General features: G+C 41.3%; 1 protein-coding gene across 20 annotated transcripts in view; it reads left to right on the top strand.

The window, feature by feature from the left end:
* The window catches only part of CTDSPL (CTD small phosphatase like), an 85,789-nt gene that overhangs the window by 16,426 nt on the left and 51,105 nt on the right, over window positions 1–18,258 (top strand). For 4 of the 20 annotated variants that reach the window (XR_015698686.1, XR_015698685.1, XR_015698683.1 and 1 more), the window contains exon 1: window positions 12,202–12,538. The exons of 7 other annotated variants lie outside the window; for them this stretch is intronic. Coding sequence is in view for 9 of the 13 variants with exons in the window: in XM_087731138.1 (XP_087587264.1) it covers window positions 12,457–12,538 (82 nt within the window). In the remaining 4 variants the exon portion in view is untranslated. Of the gene's footprint in view, window positions 1–12,200; window positions 12,539–18,258 lie in introns of those variants that run through there. 9 more of the 20 variants (XM_087731162.1, XM_087731192.1, XR_015698690.1 and 6 more) reach the window with 6 other exon arrangements.

Raw genomic sequence — 18,258 nt, 5'->3', positions numbered from 1 at the left:
TAGAAGAAAAGGCTTATTGTTCATACAAGGCTGGCAAACTAATGTTAGAAAAGGATTTTTTTAAGTAGTTTTTTTTTTTTTAACCCATTAGTGGTATTTCAGCCGTTGTAAATATTTATGTATAGTTCTTTAACTGAGAGTTAGGTGTTACGTATGTATACAGGAGCACAAACTGTGCGTGAAGACCCGTTGCTCACCGCTGGGTACCAGGTGTGCTGTTGCGGTGGGTGGTGTCCGTGCCCGTAGCACCACAGTAACTGGGGTGGGAAGGGACCTCTGCAGGTCCCTGCTCAGAGCAGGGCGGAGGATGCTCTGAGCGTTGTCCCGTCAAGTTTTGGGTGTCTCCAAGGGTGGAGATTTCAGAGCCTGTCTAGGGCCCTTTTCTAGTGTTTGACCACTGTAATTCCTGATGTCTCAGAGGAATTTATCCTGTTGCAACTTGGATCCATCGCCTCTTGTACTATTCCTGTGTGCCTCCAAGAGTCTCACTCCATCTTCTCTGTAACCTCCCCTTAGGCGGCTGTGTCTGCTTAAAGTGTTAATCTGAATGTGCTCTATTCTCCCACTTGCCTTGGTCATATTTTTTCCTGAGGGTAGGAAGATACTGTAGCTGTAGGTTCCTCACTTCATGGAATAATACAATTTTGTCACACTCTCATATATTTATCTAAGCCATTTTTTCATCTAGCATAATCACCTGTTGAAAGTACTTATCCTACTGTGCATGCACAGCTTTTAAAATATTCTAGAATAAACAATATCCCACTTTGAACAAAGTCATACTTCATGTCAAAACCCTCAACATCATTAAGTCACTTATGAAAATAGAAGCTGAGTACATTTGAAAGAGATACTCCTCTTTTCCAGCGCTCTCTCATTAAGGATTTGACATGCCGGTCCTTGAGAACTGGACCCAAGTTACTAAGTATTTCAGTAAATACATACTATTAATCCATGAACTTTTTTTAATTGCCCAGTGGCATATCCAGAAAAATGATTTGGGTAAGCGGGAAGACAAAGGCAGAATCAGGCTGACAAACACTCGTGCTTTTATGCCCATGTGTTGTACAGTGTTGTATGTCTGAGCTATAGCTACCCCCCCATGCACCCCCCCCCCCTTTTAATTGGGTTCATTTTCTCCCAAGAGCGAAGATGGAAACGTATGGTCAGTGACAAAGAGCTCTGCCAGCTTGAGCAGATGGTGTAATTGGGGTTTTACATCTTGAACATGAGAGGGTAGGGGCTGTGCTGTGTTACAGTGATAGCTGCAGCATAAGAGTAACTAGGAACCACGCTTTTACGGTGTTATAGTGCTTGTAGCTGTTTGTTACAGTAAAAGCCGAAACAGGTAGAAAGCATAATCTCTCTGGAAAACTAGGAGCAGGTAAGCTCAAGAGATGCTGTTCATAAAAATGTTGCGTTGGTTCCTGTTTCAAAAAGAGGAACAGCACGTGGTTTCTTCAAAACCAAACAAAACTCCCCAAAAATTAAGAAGGGAAAAGGGGGGAAGAAGAAAAAAAAAAACAAACAAAAAAACCCCCACCAAACAAAAAAAAACAACCCAAAAACCTTCATGGCTTTTTTTTATCCACTTGGTTTGAGGCCATCCTACAGAGATGCTTAGCTATGGTTGTAGGCAAACTATTTTTTCTGGGTATGCATTTATGTGAAGATAATAGTGCTGTCAGCTCACCTTTCCAAAGACGGAAAGGGAAATAAGGAGATGTTGTTGTTGTTATTAAAGCGTACGTGCTTTTCACTCCTTAACAGATGTGGTCCTAGCTACGTAGTGGTCTTGCTCCTGAGCAGTTTGCTGTTGTTACGTGGCGTATGTTCATACTCAGTCTTGAAATCACCTTCAGTTTGTCTGGATTTAAGATTTAGATGAGATCCTTTGCCTTTAAAATTCAACTATCTCTGCATTAAAACTTGGCAGTTCATAATATCCTGCAGCTATTTTGCATGGCAGTTTGATGTATTTTCTGTAAAACACACAGAATCCGAGCCTGTATAATCTCGGTGAGTAGTAGTTATGATGATGGCTCTTCTATAGTACGGTACGAATGTGAGGAAACTTTGGGCACTAGAGTCACTGCTCTACCAAAAATTAGGCTGAGGACTTTAATGGTACCAGGTAGTTATGGTCTCCCTCCAGAAATGGCATGATGATCCATAAACAGCTCAGTGTTCCTGAACAAGAGGCTTTAATAATGGGTTACTTTTAAATAAATTGCCATCTGACAACTTGTTACATTTTTTCTGTGTTAGTTATTTTTTTCCCTAATGTATAATGATTTAAAATAGAATTTGAGATTATAGTGTAAGGTGATATATGTGTGGACTTCATGTAGAGAAGGAGGAGGTTGGGTTTTGAGAGGGCAGCAACATAGAAGACCTTGGTAGCTTAGGGTGCTTTTTCAACCTTCTTTCATTCTGCCTGTTCTTATTTTCTGTGCCAATTACATCTTATGTCTCCAGAAAGTTCTGCAGGTCACAAGAGAAACTTGAATGTCAGGCTGGAGTTCGTATCCTTCAAAATACTCATCTTTACTCCGGCAAACTGTTGCTAGTGCTCGCAGCTGACGTAACTCCTCTGTTTTCAGTACTGTGTTTCCCTGGTTTTCCTCACCTGTAAAAATGAACCGCTGAGAGTCGTATCTGCACCAAGGTGCAGGAAGAGCAGGAGTTAAAGATGGCAACAAGGGACAAATTACCCCTTGCAAAATGCTCTTCTGAGGTTCCAGAAAACAACTGTTAAGACTAAGTAGGGATTTTGGTTTTTTTTTTTTTTGGTGGTAGTGGTGCTGAGGGTTCTTTGTATTTCTGTTTTTTTTTTAAACTGTTGTGGATAGGATAGTCTTTCTCTGCTGCTTGAGTTCAACTTTCCCAGGACGTGCAGGACGGTATTTTAGGTACTACTTTTTGCCCCAACTTCTTATTTTAGAACCTGCAGAGCTGAAATAGTTTAATGCTTCATACAACCTGCTGTTCATACAGCCTCAGAAAGAATGTATATACTATATCATTATTATTATTATTATAGTTATTATTATTATATAATATATATTTTATATGTATCATCATATATATATATATGTGATGATGATAATATTTTATTATCATCATCTTAGCATTTCATCAGAATACCGTGAACATTAATTTTCAGTATGAAAGATGCAAAAAAATTATGGGGTAGATATTCCTGTAGAAAATCTGTACCTTATTTAAAAAATCCCTCTGAATCCTGTCTTCAAAAAAAAAGTATATAAAATTCCTTTTGTATCTCCCAATAAAATTGTGACATAGCCTTTCTTTAGCTTCAGCTTTACCTTTTGCAGTGTGCTTTGTTTTATTGCCATAATACCAAATAGTCTGTAAGAAGCCAACTCTTTCCCTTCTTTAAACTGCATCATGATAGCAGGTTGCTTGTATTCTGTTGATTCTGTCAAATAAAACAATTTGTGTTAATTACTGCTTTGGTTTCTCACATTATTTGGGCATACAGCTCTCTTACACTCAATAGCACATTTTCTGATTGTTTGTTTGTTAGTTTGTTTTGGTGACAGTATTCCTGTTTCACTTCAGTGTTTTGCTTTAAGATTAACATATCATTAAGCTGCATAATAAGATACAGTCTTTATTCTCATGCAGTGAAATAGGAGGGGAAGGCAGGGCATAGTTTTGCAATTTATTCAAGAGAAGTAAAAAAAAAAAAAAAATCTCTGAAAATGGATTAGCCAATTACTTGGCGCTCTCCGTTATGGGATAGCAAGGCCAAAACTGAAGCATTTACAGTAAAACGCATGTTCACGGAGGTGGATTATTTTTCCGTCTTTGCCAAATGTTGCAAAACACTTGAGTGTTAGTACCAAAATAATCCATGTAGCTAGTTTTTGCATAATTTGGGGACAAGTCTTCTCTGATTTACCAGCAGTATTTGGTATACTTCTATAATATATTGTGCTGTATGTCTCTGGTATGGATAACTAGAGGTCCCTTTAATAACTGCAGTTTGGTAGGTGAACAGTTAAAAGAGTGTCTTTGCTTTTGGAGGCAAGAAGTTAATCTTTGACAGCATATTTTTGACGTGTTACTGAAAATCATTATGTACGATAGCTCTGCTACTATTTTCAGTGTTTGTTGTGGGGCTCTTCAGCAAAACTGCTGCCAACGGTAGCGCCGTGGAAGCAAAAATAGCAGCTAATCAATGTGTGTTTTATCCATGGAGTTCAGTGCTTAACTTAAATGTGAAATAGATTTATTTAAAAAAAAAAAAAAAAAAATTCATCTTTCCATTGCGGTGTGACAAGCTGCTGCAGCCTCATTTTCTCCCTTTCCTCGTGTGCGCTTGGCCCCAATTCTGGACATAAGTTTAAACAGGGGTTATGTTAGGTAGAGGAAAGGTTGTGGGGTTTTTTTGGTTTGGTTTTATTTTGTTTTTTTTCTTTATGCTTCCTAGGCCTTTGCCTTTAAAATGTGATTCCATGTGGAAAAGATCGTGTTTGTTTTTCTTCTGGCCTTTCCTCAATGGTGTATGCTCTTCAGTCACTATCTTGACTAGTACCCAAAAAATGTAGGACACTAGGCTATCTACTAGCAGTGCTCTACATAAACTTTAGCATAAAAGCGTTTGGAAATCCTCTACTCTAAAGTATTTCACAAAAGTTGCTTCAAAAGTTCATGAAATGTATGGGGTCTGTCTTGGCACGGAGACTGGGGATGCGGTACCAGTGGCTGTCCACCTTGGTCTGCCGCTGATCGTTGACTGGCTTCTCATTTCCTAAAACAAATGGTATGTTTGGAGTGTGGTTAATATTTATTCCTTAAATTGCTGCCCATAAAAAACTGTACTCTTAATGTGTACCTACTTTTTATTAAAACAATTCCTTAAAAAAAGGGAACATCAGGTCTCTTCCTGGAAGTGTATCGAGTCTGACCGCTTACCGTCGTCTTCATAACCGACACCGGTTTTCCTTATGGTTCATCCTTGTCTTCCCACTCTCTTTTTGACTTCATGAGCTACCTGTAGAGACAAATGTGCCAAACAGATTATTAATTGTTGCGGTTGCTTTTCCTGGAGCCTATATGTAAAGACATCTCATGATGGAAAGGTGGTTGTACATGTTGAAAACCTGATAGATGAACATGTCGCTGTTGACACGAAACATTACAAATGTGCCTGTAGTCATTTCATTCATCACTACAAATGCGATTCTCTTCATCTGCTTGGCATGCATATATATATATGCAGAACGGCTGAACAGATTTAAGCATGGCTGTGTGTCAAACGATAGTCTAGATTGAGCACGGTGGTGGAAACATTTGTTCTTACGAGAGATTGTTGTAAGTTTGGGGACGTCCTCTGTTAGCTCTGCTGCGTGGTGACGGTGATTATTGCTTGCAGCGTGATGGGAACCTGTTGGTGTCTGTCTGAGCTGTAAGCATCCTTGGTCTTGAACGTTCTCTTTTATTTGGACTCCTTGAATTCTGAAGTTATTCATTTTTTTTAATGTTTAAACCTCCTATTACTATGAACATTTGGACATCTACAATGCTGTTCAGCAGTAGTATGTTTAAAAAAAAAAAAAATCAATCTGGGACAACCACAATATAATTTTTATCTGTTCTTGTAAGGATGCTTAATACTGATAAAAGTGTTAGTGTTCAGTTTATATTCTACCTGTAAGGAAAAGTTAAAGGCAATACACAGGTGTTTGACTGCTGAGCCTGTGGACCTGTGGTTTTTACCAATATGCCACACTGTCTTCAAAGATGAATTAAGAAACAGTACAAAACTGTATTAAGTTTTTTCTTTTTTCTTTTTTTTAAAATCCTCTCTCCCAGGCATTTGCATTCAGAATTAATTTAGCAAAAAGCTTCAAACAAACAAACAAAAAAAGCACTAAAAAAAAACCCCACCAAACAAAAATACTTCTATTTCAGTGTGGTTAGTCACAGAGTGGAAACATTGGTCTCGGTGACAGCTTTCTTAAAGGGAGCTGGGCAGCTTTGCAACTAGGGCAGAAAAGGCTGTAGTCAGGTCCTCATTCGATCAAAAGGGGAAGCATGCCCCGTTGAGAGGTGCTTATATGGGGATTTGATCAGAATTACAGATCACTTTTGTGTGGTACTGCCTCTCTGGCACTTCTTATACTCTGAAAATACAGCCTAAAATTGTCTTGGTAAGAAAGTAAGATTCATCCCTTAAGGATTAATATGCACCTCTCTCAAAATGGCTTTCATATTTCATCTAGACATGAAGATTTGTTCCAGCAATTATTTTTTAAAGAGATCCGAGTTGTGGACGTGTGAAAAAGGATCAGCGTGACGCACGTGTTGCGGCAGACGTGAAAGCTGTGGTTGTGAAAGGAGGGGATCTGCAAAGGGCAGGAAAACTCAGGGTCTGCCGCAGGGGGCAATTTCAGTTTGGGCAGAGACCTTCACCTGTGACAGATGACACCTCTTTAAGCCAAACATGAACTTTGGAGATGCTGGAGTTGTCTTTTGTGCAGGAGGAGCCAGCTTACAGCGTGCCTTCACACCACCCGTTCTGTAGGATGGACTCAGATGGGCTTTGTATGAACAAGAGCAGTGGCAGCGATACAGAGCACATAAATAATGTTCGCACTTGCTGTTTGAAGACTGCTGTGCTGTGGTACACCATAACGAGGTGCCCTCAGTGCTGTCCTTGCTCAATAACCATGTAGCAGCATCGTGTCGGCTTCGGGAGCGCTCTCTGTTAAGTGGTGAAGCACCCAACGGCCTTGTGATGGGTCTTCAGGACTTAGTAACTAGCTCCATAAATGAAGTTCAAATAGTTACCAAGACAGACAAGATTGAGATGAAATGTTAAAAATAACGAAGCTTACCATAAAATGGTAGCACCAGAAAGCTGCTGTAGTGGCCATGTTTCTTGAAAACACATCTCCTCTTAGCACAGCAGGTTGTAAAAGTGAGCACTACTGATGATGTCAGTACAGTCGCGTTGTGGTAGGTAGTTTTTCTTGGACATCTTTGTATCGTTACTGTGCTTTCACTCAAGCACCTGATAGCATCTGGCAATTAGCACGTGCCTTATATGCCGTGTAAGACTCACAGAGTGATTCAAGCCACAGATGATGGTGGTGAAGTGATTTTTGCAGCTAGACGCTTGGGGAAGGAGCACAGCAGGACACGTTGTCCGGCACATCCTCCCGGTGTTCCAGCAGGCTTTGATGGAGGAACGGCACCTGAGAGATCCTTAAAGGCCTGACCCTGGATCATAGGCAGGGAGGCACCGAGAACACAGAGGTGGAGGGTGGTTTGGAAGGGGTGACTGAAGTGGTGGCATTCATCAGGGCATTCGAGGAGGGAAGAGAGAAAAGGAGAGCAAAACCACTAAAATCGGTGAGCTACAAGATGGCAAACTGCAATAAACTCTGAGAAGTGGGAGACATGACTCAGAGTTCGTACAGATGCAAACCTGAAAGAAAAAGAGGACTTAAGATGAGGTGGCAGTTTAACAGAATTTTTTTATTATGGAGACAAGCACAGACTGTCCCAGTTCAAACGAAGGATAGAAAATACAGTCACTCACTAACTCGATAAGCGTCTCCAGCACAAGAAGGAAGGAAGGAAGCCTGCAGAAAGTCTGACCTAGTTTCCAATAGAGACGATTTGAGCGAGGGGAAGTATAAAGGGATATTTTTTTTTTTCTTCTCTGATTATTTTTTTTTTTGTTTTAATTTTTCAAAATTAATTTTTTATGTTCTGTGACTTGGCCTTGCCAGAAGACGCACCTCGCAGTGGCTGTGGGGAATGCAAAGAATCGGCGAGTGTTGTAGTAACGAAAGGAAGACAAAGGACTTGGTCGGCTGCGCAGCAGGAAGAGGAAGTTACCAGCTTCTGACACCACTGTATTTTATTAAAATGGGGGAAGGGAAGCTTGTATCAGTCTTTGGGTAAGACTTTAATTGAGAGCAGATGGCAAATTAAATCACTGGATGCTTAGCGGCTGGTGTGAAACTATACCACTTCAGAGCTGTGAGCTGTTACCTTTGACACCTTGGGAAGAGTAAATACGCGTCTAAAAAAACCAGAAGAATGAACGTACTACTTAGGCTGCCTTATTCATAATTTCTACTTTCAGTTTTCAGAAAGAAACATGGAAACTTAAGAAATATTGCAAGAAACCAAGGAAACAGATAATACCCAGCAGGTTTTTCTTCTCAAAACTAAACCGTGTCAAAGAAACTGAACTTATTTCTGTAACTTGGTAACAAGGAAAGGAAAAATGAGTAGATTACCACGAGTTGAAGTGAAGCTTTTAAGACTCTGAACTAGAAAAATGTGGTCTGCGTATAAACTGCTATAAAATGGGTGCAGAAGTCTTTGCATAACGTATCAGTAGCTCAGGGCCTTCGAAGGCATACGGCGGGTGGGACGGTGCAGCGGTCTGGTCTCGGTCTGACACCGGTTAGTCATTAATGACCTGGGTGGTGCAATGGAGAATATACTGAACCTGTAGGTACTGAAATAAAAGACATACTGGGTGTTTCCACTCAAAATAGAAAGGGACTGGATAAGCAAAATGTATATCCTGTGTTTTTCATGTTACTTCATCAGACTATTTCAAGATTTTGTGGAATAATCCACTGCAAAAACCGAGAAGGAGGGACAACTAGTTGTGGTGCTAGTCCATAGAAAATCCTGAGATATTTGTAGTAGTCAGATTTGACACGCAGCAGCAAAAAAAAGAAAGATATATGCCTGTTTACGCATTCCAACGTGACAGCTGATTTGTAAGCACAGTGAAGTAGTCCTGCTGTACCCTGTTTTGGAAAGACTTCTTCTGAACTGCTGTGTAAAGCCTTGAGCACTGGATTTGGATTTGAGAGCTTTCCAAGGAGCAGGGAGAACGAAATGAGACTCAAAAAGCTGACGTGCAGTGAAAGGCTGAACAAATTGAGAACTTCTTTATCCGGCAGGGGCGGATCCTGATTTTTATTTATTTATTTATATATCTGTCCGTAGTTTCTGTGACTGATGTGACTGCAACATTTCAATACTTAGTTTGCCAACAGAAATCACAATAGTGCTGGTATCGGCATACTTTTTTTTTTTAATATAGAATAGGTGTGTTGGTGTTAATTCTATATGTAGTGAATCTGTGTGTAGTCACTTCTTTTCCTTTCTTTCCACCTCTTCTTGCTATTACATTACTAAACTTTACATATAAATGGCCGTGGGATCTCTGTAGTTGAATGTGAAATAAAGGATGAGTGTTTAAAAGCATGACGTTCATTCATACCACTGGAAGCACCTTGAATCAGCCGGTCAAACAACCTAAAAGGAATCAATTCAGCTGTCACTCAAAACAGTATCCCCTCTTCTCTCCCTTTTGGAAAGTACCTTTTCTCGTAGCCATATCAAATGCTTTTTGCAGAATACCTCGAGGGACTGATGGTAGGCAGGGTGCTCTAATACGTTCTCGTTTTGTGGTGCCCTTCGCACCTCCTGCGCTACTTCTGGTGAGTAGCTGGAGTTGTTCAGCAGACCGCAGGCATTAGAAGATGTATCAGCTCCTTTGGACGAGGATCTCGATACAACAGTCAGTGCTTAAGTCAACAGTCCTTTGCTGCTGTGCTGTCTACATCTTAAATGCTATAAAATTATTTAGAGTAAATCGAATAAAAACTGTACTGGAGTTGGCTGCTGATTTTAGTCAGCAATTGAAGGAATGATGAGACTGGCAATCGGGCAATCCTACACTTCTTAAAAGCCATGTATACAATTAAGCAAATTGCAGATGTCTTTATAGTATAGTAGTTCTACCTAGAGTCAATAATTGAGGAAGTGCCAAAATAATTGGAAAGGATGACAGGAAGGGTTTTTTACTCTATTTTAGGACATGAGGTTCAGGAAGAAGGAATTGAGGAAGCTGCTGGCGCGCGCACGCACACACACAAATAAATAAGTAGTATTACAAAATGCTACATTTCAAGTTACAGAAATTTCAAGCTTGTTTGGTTGGTTGGGTTTTCCCCCCCCTGGAACGTACTGGGGTGGTCCTGGCAATGTTATAATGGCCAAGAGAGAGGAAAAGGAGATTCACCCTCTTAGGCTGAGAAGGAAAGAAGCTGTTCTGAGGATGGAAGAGGCTGATGGTAGAGTCCAGAGCCTGGCATGGAGTGAGCGGGCAGCGCAGTAGAGGGGATAGATGCCTTAGTGCAGAGAAACTCAACTGCTTTCAGACCAAAAGAAGAGAAATTAGAGTTGTAGACTCCTCCTTCCTCCCTTGACCCCCTCGATCTGCTGCGCCGGGTTCCCAGGCTGCTGTAGCCAAGCTCTTCTGCTTGCAACCACATCTTCCCCATCTTCCTACCCGTCTCCCGCAAGCCTGCTATCGCTGCCGCTTCCCCAGCCCCGCAGAAAGGCAGTGAAAGTGCTCGAGTTCAGCGGCGGCTGGCCACCATAAAGTGACTGAAGCGTAATGCCGAAACGTGAATAAAGATGTTAGGATATTTGTGGTTATCTAGTTGTAGAGGCGTTGCAAGGTTTGTTTGTACCTTTAGATTTGGATTTTCTGCTCTCTGTCTTGATGAACAACGTTTAGCGTGTTTGCTCAGCTGCTGGAATTTGTTAATCTTTCCTTCCTTTGTTTTTCTCCCAGAAACAGGGAGAAATAATCTCACCGTGGAGAAGTTTAGCAAAGATTTGATTGCGAGAGCTTTCGGTGCTTTTTTTTTTTTTTTTTTTTTTTTTTGATTTGCTAGGAGAATACGTTTGTAGTGGTAGCTGGAAGAGAAGAGAACTGAATGTGCAGGATTAAGCTGGAGGCCCCAGCTTCCTGTATGAGGGGGGAGAGGAGCTCGCGAACCCGAGCCGCCGGCCAAAAGGGAAAAGGGGAACGGACAAACGCAGGCGGCGCGGCGCGCTGGGTGCCAGCTGCCGCGGGGTGGGCTTCCCGCCGCGGGGCACGAGCGACGTTTGGGGAGGGGGGCAGTCGCTGCGCAAAGCTGCCCTTTCGCCGCGCTGAACGCCGGGGGTAGAGGGGGGCGGATGGGCAGTTTCTCGTGGTTTTCACAGTTTCGGAAAGCAATAGGGTTTTATTTCTGGGAGGGTTTAAATAAAAGAGCTCCTCATATGAATTTTATTGTTTAAGACTAAAGCAAATGTTGAAAATAGAAGTTCTTGGAAAAAATAACACGAGGAATTCACTGCTCTTCAACTGAAGAGCCACAGGTTTGTAGGAGGCTGTCTCTTAAACACCGCAAAGCCAAGCGACTCGGGAGCACCAATTCCAAAACCTTGCTGGGACCTCGCTTCCCTTTGAAAGCTCAGCAAGAAATGTGGTTTTGACAGGGTTTACAGCTCGCTTCCACAACCTCTGATCTGGGCACTGGTGATCAAACAGCGTTTACAAGCTAGTTCTCTGCAAAGCAGGCACTAGAGAGGCCCTGTTGCCTGTGTCTTGCACCTTAGATACGCCTTTTTTGTAGGGAATGGGAAGGGCCACGTGAAAATCGAACCCAGAATTAAATCTCAGAGTGCTAATAATGAATAATAATTTAAAAAGCATTTGTAGTACATTAGGTAAAGGATAAAACTTTCCTTTTCCTACTCTCTTGCTGTGATAATGAGCAGAGAGTATCCCAGCTCTTTTAGAACATGGTACCTTAAAGAAGAGAAATTAAAAGATCTCTCTGAAGGGTAATTGGGCTGAAAGTTGACTTAAACTTGTAGCTGCAGCCATACAATCGAGTCCGTAACAAATTTCTTCCAATCACCTTAATAAAAATGACCCTTTTGCCCTTGACCTCCCTCCCCCATTCTGCTAATCCTTCCAGCAGGAGCAACGCGTAGAAACGAAGAGAAAGTTTGTGTTTGTTGTTTGCCCTTCGTTCTGCAGGTTGTAGTGCGTGTGCTCCTTTCTCAAAGGACACCTTGTCCAGTTCCTTCAGTGTCGTTAACTTGCTGGTGGCTTCCTGGAAAAGATATTTGAAGGCTCCAGGGAATTGAGCTTGGCGATACTGCCTTCTAACCCGGTCTTGCCAGACGCAAACGCTTAAAAATACTTCCATGGTAGCAGTATTATTGAACTCTTGCTTTCTGATTTCTGAAACATCTGGGTTCATATTCCGCAGTTTGTTTATTTTTATACAAGCCTGAGAAGGAATAAGAAGCCCGAGGCCGTAGCGGAGCCATCAGACTGCAGAGTGAGGGCTTAAACAAGTAGCACGAGATCGATGCGGCTGCTGTTCTTAGAAGGTCTCGTCTCTTCCTAGAAGTTTTCATCCTTCTAACAGGCAGTTGTTTTGCTCCCTCTGCTCTCTCACGTAATTTTTGCTGCTGTAAATGGTTTTGCTTGTGGAATTTGGTTTTATTTACGTATTTTTTTAGCAATGTGGACTATAGATGCCTACTCGAAATCAGGATTCTCTTGTCTCCTTCATGTAAACAAACTGGTTTTCATGAATGGCTGAGAAAATCTGTTCCACTTCAGATTATAACACTGAGTTACGGACCAAAATGTGTTATGCTCCTTATTGTGGATACGGTAAGTGATTATCTTTTTTGATGGCAGTTACAAAGCTATACAGTATCGTTTTAGAATTGATCTGATAAATGGTGAAGTATTTTGTTACATCTTAATTATGGAAAACAAGAGCTTGTGGTTTACCCTTATTTAAATGTGTACATGAATCTTTTCAAAGTAATAGGGCAAATATAGTACTGTTTCTGGAGGCTTAAAAAGATTTGTTCTCTAATATTAAATTTTTAATTCAGTATTCATGATGAAAGCAAAACTGAAAGCTTTTTTTCTCCCCTCAGTAGAAATTAACTGGAAGAATAAGTTATCTGTATAGGAGAAAAAAAACGTAAAGGACTCTAACTCTTGCCAATACTGGAGTGGTGCAAGTGCTATTGGAGTTTCCTCGGGGAAAAGAAACTAGAATTTTGTTGAAAATAAGCTGATAGGATCATTGAATAATTTGTACAATATTACTGGAATGCAATTCCTAAAAAAAAAAAAAAAAAAAAAAAGTCAGGGTAATTCTAGGTAGAATATGATTTTTAGAGTGACAGAGTGAGTGTTTATTGAAGTTAGTTTAAAGTCCATGTCTAAGAATTATTACCTCTCTGGTTTGGATACAGGGCTGGGCTACATATTTTTGTTACTTGTACCACTTTCAAGCCAGCTTTTCCAGATGTGTGCATATGCATGCAATGTATTCATGCATATATGTATGTATATACTGTTGGGTTATTAAGGCAGGCAAAATATGTGTGAGCTTTTCTGTCTATGGCGTGGAAATGGAATTTGGAAAAACATTTGAAGCTATTTAGCATTAGGTACTGCAATAAATTCTTTCAATATGGAATATTTTAAACCTGGTGCAAACTTACGTTTGTGATTATGTTTTCTGCTGTACTATGACTATAAACAAGAAGCGTAAGCCAAGTGACATCATCCTCAGTGATCTTTTTCATTTGTACTTTTCAATGTACTTTCTCATTCCTAGATCATGCTTGGTTTGGTTGCCTGAAATGACTCAAGGAAAAGAAATACCAAGTTGCATGTTTAGACAAGAGCTCTCAAGATATGTTTTTCCATTGCCTTACTCAAATCTTATGCAACAATTAGTTTATTAATAGGAAAAATATCTGTAATTAGTAATAAGCAAACACCAAACACCACAATTATATTTTGTGGAAGGCATAACTTAAATTGTTACTTAAGTGTTCAGGACCTCATCTAGCAGTAATTAATGGTTAGTGTTGCTTCTAGAATATTTTGGATAAAACGGTGCGTGATACCACTGCAGGAATTTATGCTGCCTGTGATAAGGGAATAAAGTTAGGATGTTCCAAGCTAAGTACTCCTCTAGACCTTACTATTAAATTATACGAGCGCTTCTCAATTTTTAATATATATTCAGCCCCAAGCTCCTAGTAAAAGGCTGTCTGTGTGCCTTGCCGAAGAATGAAAATGAAGCAGGAAATATTTTGAAATGCTTTTTACCCTGGGCTTAAAAAGTTGTTCTATAGACAAGGAACCATGGCACAAAACATATGAAGCCACTTGTCCAAAAAAATGGAAATTCGGAGCGGAGCAGAAAAGTGAATCCAGTTCTCTTTAGACTTTAACTGGTTGTCTTAATTGGTGGGGTTGACCTTTTTCTCTTTGCAGAACATATATCCTGTTAAGAAGTACAGTACAGTATTGTCTTTTGTCACTTGGTCTGAAGTTTGAAGGAAACCTCAATGCGATGTCCCCAGTTGTTACCTGGAGCAGTTAGTACCTTCTGGCGTTACCTGCATTTTTGTATTGTCTTTCCTTTTAATAAAAGTGTCCAAAACTTGCGGTTGCAAGAGAGACTACGTATTTCTAGCTCTTTTCTTACATATTAACTTCCAGCCACATTCCTTAATGTTTGCTATGATTTTTCCAATGACATAAAACACAAACAGATATAGATGTTTGTACTGTAAGCAGAAGAGCAGGAGGAATGTCACAGATTTGTCAAACTTGCATTTTTTTAATATTATTCGTGAAGATGCACCTATTTTGGCCATCGAACAGAAGACTTAAGGTAGTGGTGGGAAACTTAAAACCTGTGGCCAGAAAGCAGGCACAAACATTACACAAGTGTTGTAATTACCTTGTATCGTTATCGGATGGTGGGGAAACGTGTTTTAACGTGTGGCTTGTCGAAGGTATTTGGAAATTGTGCTCATCCTTCATTAAAGGAAGGGATGAAACAGCCTCTGCAGTGCTTGGGCTCACCTATGAGTGCGCGCTAGCTGATAAAATAAGATCTTTGAACAATTGAGTTTTGTCAAATGAGGGGAAAAAAACCCAAGTTTTGTGGATAATGTGCTTGTTTAAGTACTGTGTAACTCGGTGTCCAAGGGATCCTCTGTATGAAAAAAAGTCCACTTTCACCCTTGGCAAAAGGGGGGAGGAAGAGCGGGGAACAAACTGCTGTCAAAGTCCATCCAGAAGCTTTGCCCTCTTTGCGTAAGCTCTTTCCCTTGCGAATTGTGTTGCGGTCTTTGAGCTGGTACACATAATATTTTGGGCAAATGATCTTCCATGAAATGTTCTGTCATCAGACTTTTTGTATCGTGGCATTTTTCTTGCGACATACCACGGGGACCTTGCTGGAGTCCCCGGGAATCCTGGCAGCCGGGGTGCGCTGAGCAGCTCGTGGTGGGTGCAGGAGGCTGCGTTTGATGTCCCGTCTTCCTGATTCAGCCTTGTTGAGGAACCTCATGTTAAGCCCTAGTCCTGGGTTTTGTTTTGCTTTTCATATGAACAACATGTTCCATTTGTATTTTGGATATGCAGATTAACAGTTTGGAGTGGTTAGGAAATAGCTGCACTGATATGGGTAGAGGAGCAGAAGGCTTAAATGAAGGGGTTATTTTGCAGCATTTTTAGGATAAGCAAGCGTGATGGATTGTTTCTGGTCTTGGCCAACTCCCCTGACTTACAGGAAAAACTAAAGAAGTGATGTGGGGGATGGTGATCTTTTCCATAACTGTGAGTGTTTGCAATATAAACAGCTGAGCTGTTCGGCAGCAGCTCGCGGTGGAGGGAAAAAAAAAAAAGGGCATTTTTAGGGTGGGTTCTAGGGTAGACAAATCAGATGAATTATGCCCTACAAGTGCTTATCAGCTTGGCTTTGTGAACGCTGCCTGTGGGCAGCTGGGCTGATGACTGAGCTACCAGGAGCTGAGAATATCCACAGAAGTTACTTGGGAGCTGTAATGATAGAATTAAAAAAAAAAAAAAAAAAGTAATAATAATAATAGTTCTGTTCAATGTGGAGATGCATTACCACCCAGAGACTTCCCACCACTAGCTCTCTGGGTCTTGGCAGGAGATTTTTGGCAGTGTGTGTCTTAAACACACCGGACCGTACTTTGTTTATTTTGCAGGGCTGGAGTTCCTTGCTTGTGTTGGGACCGTGGGAGCCGACTCCTGCCATCGTCCGTGCGCACCTATTACTGGAGTAGAGTTCTTCAGCAGAAAGGAGAATGTCTCCGTAGTGTTACAGGAGTTAGCTCCAGATTTGTACTGTTGATCTTTGTTAAATTTTGGTCTGGGAAAATCTTATTTGGTCATGCATTTCCCTTGTCATGTTTTCCGATGTCCCCAAGAAAAACAGGCGCGTGTAAGAAAGGCAGTAATGAAGCAAGCCCATACGCAGCTATTTGTCCTCCTCGTTCTGGTTGTGTAGGAGCGGGAGAGATGCCAGATATTTATCTTGTTTCGCAGCAGGCATGCAATCACGTACAATGCTTTTCTGCTTTAGCTCTCTGTAGCTTCGGGAGATTAATTCAAATGCAGAAGTCTATTTAGATTTTAGGAATTCATTGAATATGCAGGGCTGGGCAGAGGGAGCTAAATGGGCAGGGAGAGGCTCTGCCCAAACTGATAGCACTTAGCAGCCAGAAGAAAGCTTTTAAAATTTCTTATGCTGTGTTGTAGTACAGGACGTAATACTTATTATTTGGGCCAAAAGGGATTTTTTTTAAAGCTATTAGGATCAGCAGCACACACAGCCGTGGCAGGTGTAGCTGTCTTAGGCAACGCTTTTCTTGTGCAGGTTTTGCTGCACGCAGCCGGGTGTCCCGGAGGCACCCGTACAGTTTTCGGTTAGAAATTGTTGTTGCTGTCCCCCTCTTCCGTCCCCATTTGAGTTACGACCCACGTGGCGGCGGGGTTTGGTGTGCGAACACCTGCCCGCAGAGCCGGTGCGGGCGTCTGAACTGCAAACTGGCAGAGCCCCGGTCGGAGCGGCGCGGAGAGCGTGAAATCACCGAAGAGGAGCGATGCTGAGCCTCGGTGCTGGCTGGGGCTCTGTAAGGTTAGAGCTTGTTATTTTGGGGAGAGGAGAAGGGGCACATCCTAAAGATGGCTTTCTAAGTGCTTGAGTATATACATAGGTACAGACTTAATAGGATCTAATATTTATGGGTCCGTACGCCTGGGATTTTCCGTCTAAGCTAAAGTGCAGTAAATGTACTGGGTCGGTCAGCTGGGTTGGGCTCCTGCGTGAGATCATCAGCTGCGTCTCTCCCCTGAGCCGAATTGGGCCCTCTGCTATTGGAAGTGCTGGTAATAAGACAAGGATCCTGCCTCCCTAAGAGATGCAGAGTAAACGCTCTGCAAGACCTGGCTTTCTTTAACGCCAAGCAACGGGACAGTTAAGATCTGTTTAATGTAAATGGTAAAAGTCTGGCTCTTTTATCCCAAGAAAGAAAAGGATGCAAAGCGGCGGGGATAGTATTTTGTTGTTAACGTACTAAACAAACTCCTCACCCTCGCCACGGCATCAGTGATGAAGGAAAACAGCTTTTTTTTGCCAGATTGGGCAGAGCCCAGCTGATCTGGAAGCGTTCTGCATAAACAGCTTGGGCAAGAATGTAGGTTGAGAGAGGCTGGGACCTGGGTGAGCTGTAAAATTAGAGTAATTTCTGTTGCATCACGCCTTGGTTATCTCTGACAATTAGCACAAAGGCATGTCCTGAAGAAGTAAGCTAGGAAAGAGTTTTAATTTTCTTAATGGGCACAGGTGCTATTTTTACCTTCTTTTATTCTGGCTTTGATAAGATCCATATCTGGCCTTTGTTTGGGGATAACAGGAGTGGGTTTTGTAGAATGTATCCACCGAGTTACGAATGTCATCGTTTTGGTCCAGTAAACAACAAAAGTTACTGTACTGTTTTGGTTTTAGTTGTTTTTTGTTTTTTTTTTTTTTTCTGGTAGAATTAAGGAAACAGTTTATTTTTAACTTCTCCAAGCTTGTAGTCCTGAAGACACTGGTTATTTAACATCTTCAGTTATTACACAGCGGTCAGTTATTCATGCTTTCTTGTGACTTATATGTACAACAGCAAGTGGCTAGCTTTCTGCTTGGCAGCGTTGTTAGAAGTTAAAGCACGGGTATTAAATTGTGTGCATTCCTTTTAGTACAAAGTCTAGGATATTTCAAATAGGTCAAAAGTACTTGGTGTTCTGGGTATTTGGAGAAACAATTAAACGTGTCTGCAGCTGTTTCAACCTGCAGCTGAACTGTCAGCTTGGTACAGGCATCTAAGTACTTGTTTAAGGCACCAAAATGCTTTTTAAAAAAAATCCCCTCCTGTTAAGCTTAATGGAATAAGCAAAATTAATTTCTTTCCATATTTTGTTATCTGACTTTCTAAACAGGCAATAAAACGTGGCTTTGTTCTAGAAAGGAATTGCTGGAAGTTGGGCAAGTT

The sequence above is a fragment of the Nipponia nippon genome, unplaced genomic scaffold, assembly GCF_047370975.1.
Source record: "Nipponia nippon isolate SJK-2023a ecotype South Korea unplaced genomic scaffold, ASM4737097v1 scaffold_1, whole genome shotgun sequence".
Classification (NCBI taxonomy): Eukaryota; Metazoa; Chordata; class Aves; order Pelecaniformes; family Threskiornithidae; genus Nipponia; species Nipponia nippon.
This window is presented reverse-complemented; position numbering and strand designations above follow the sequence as displayed.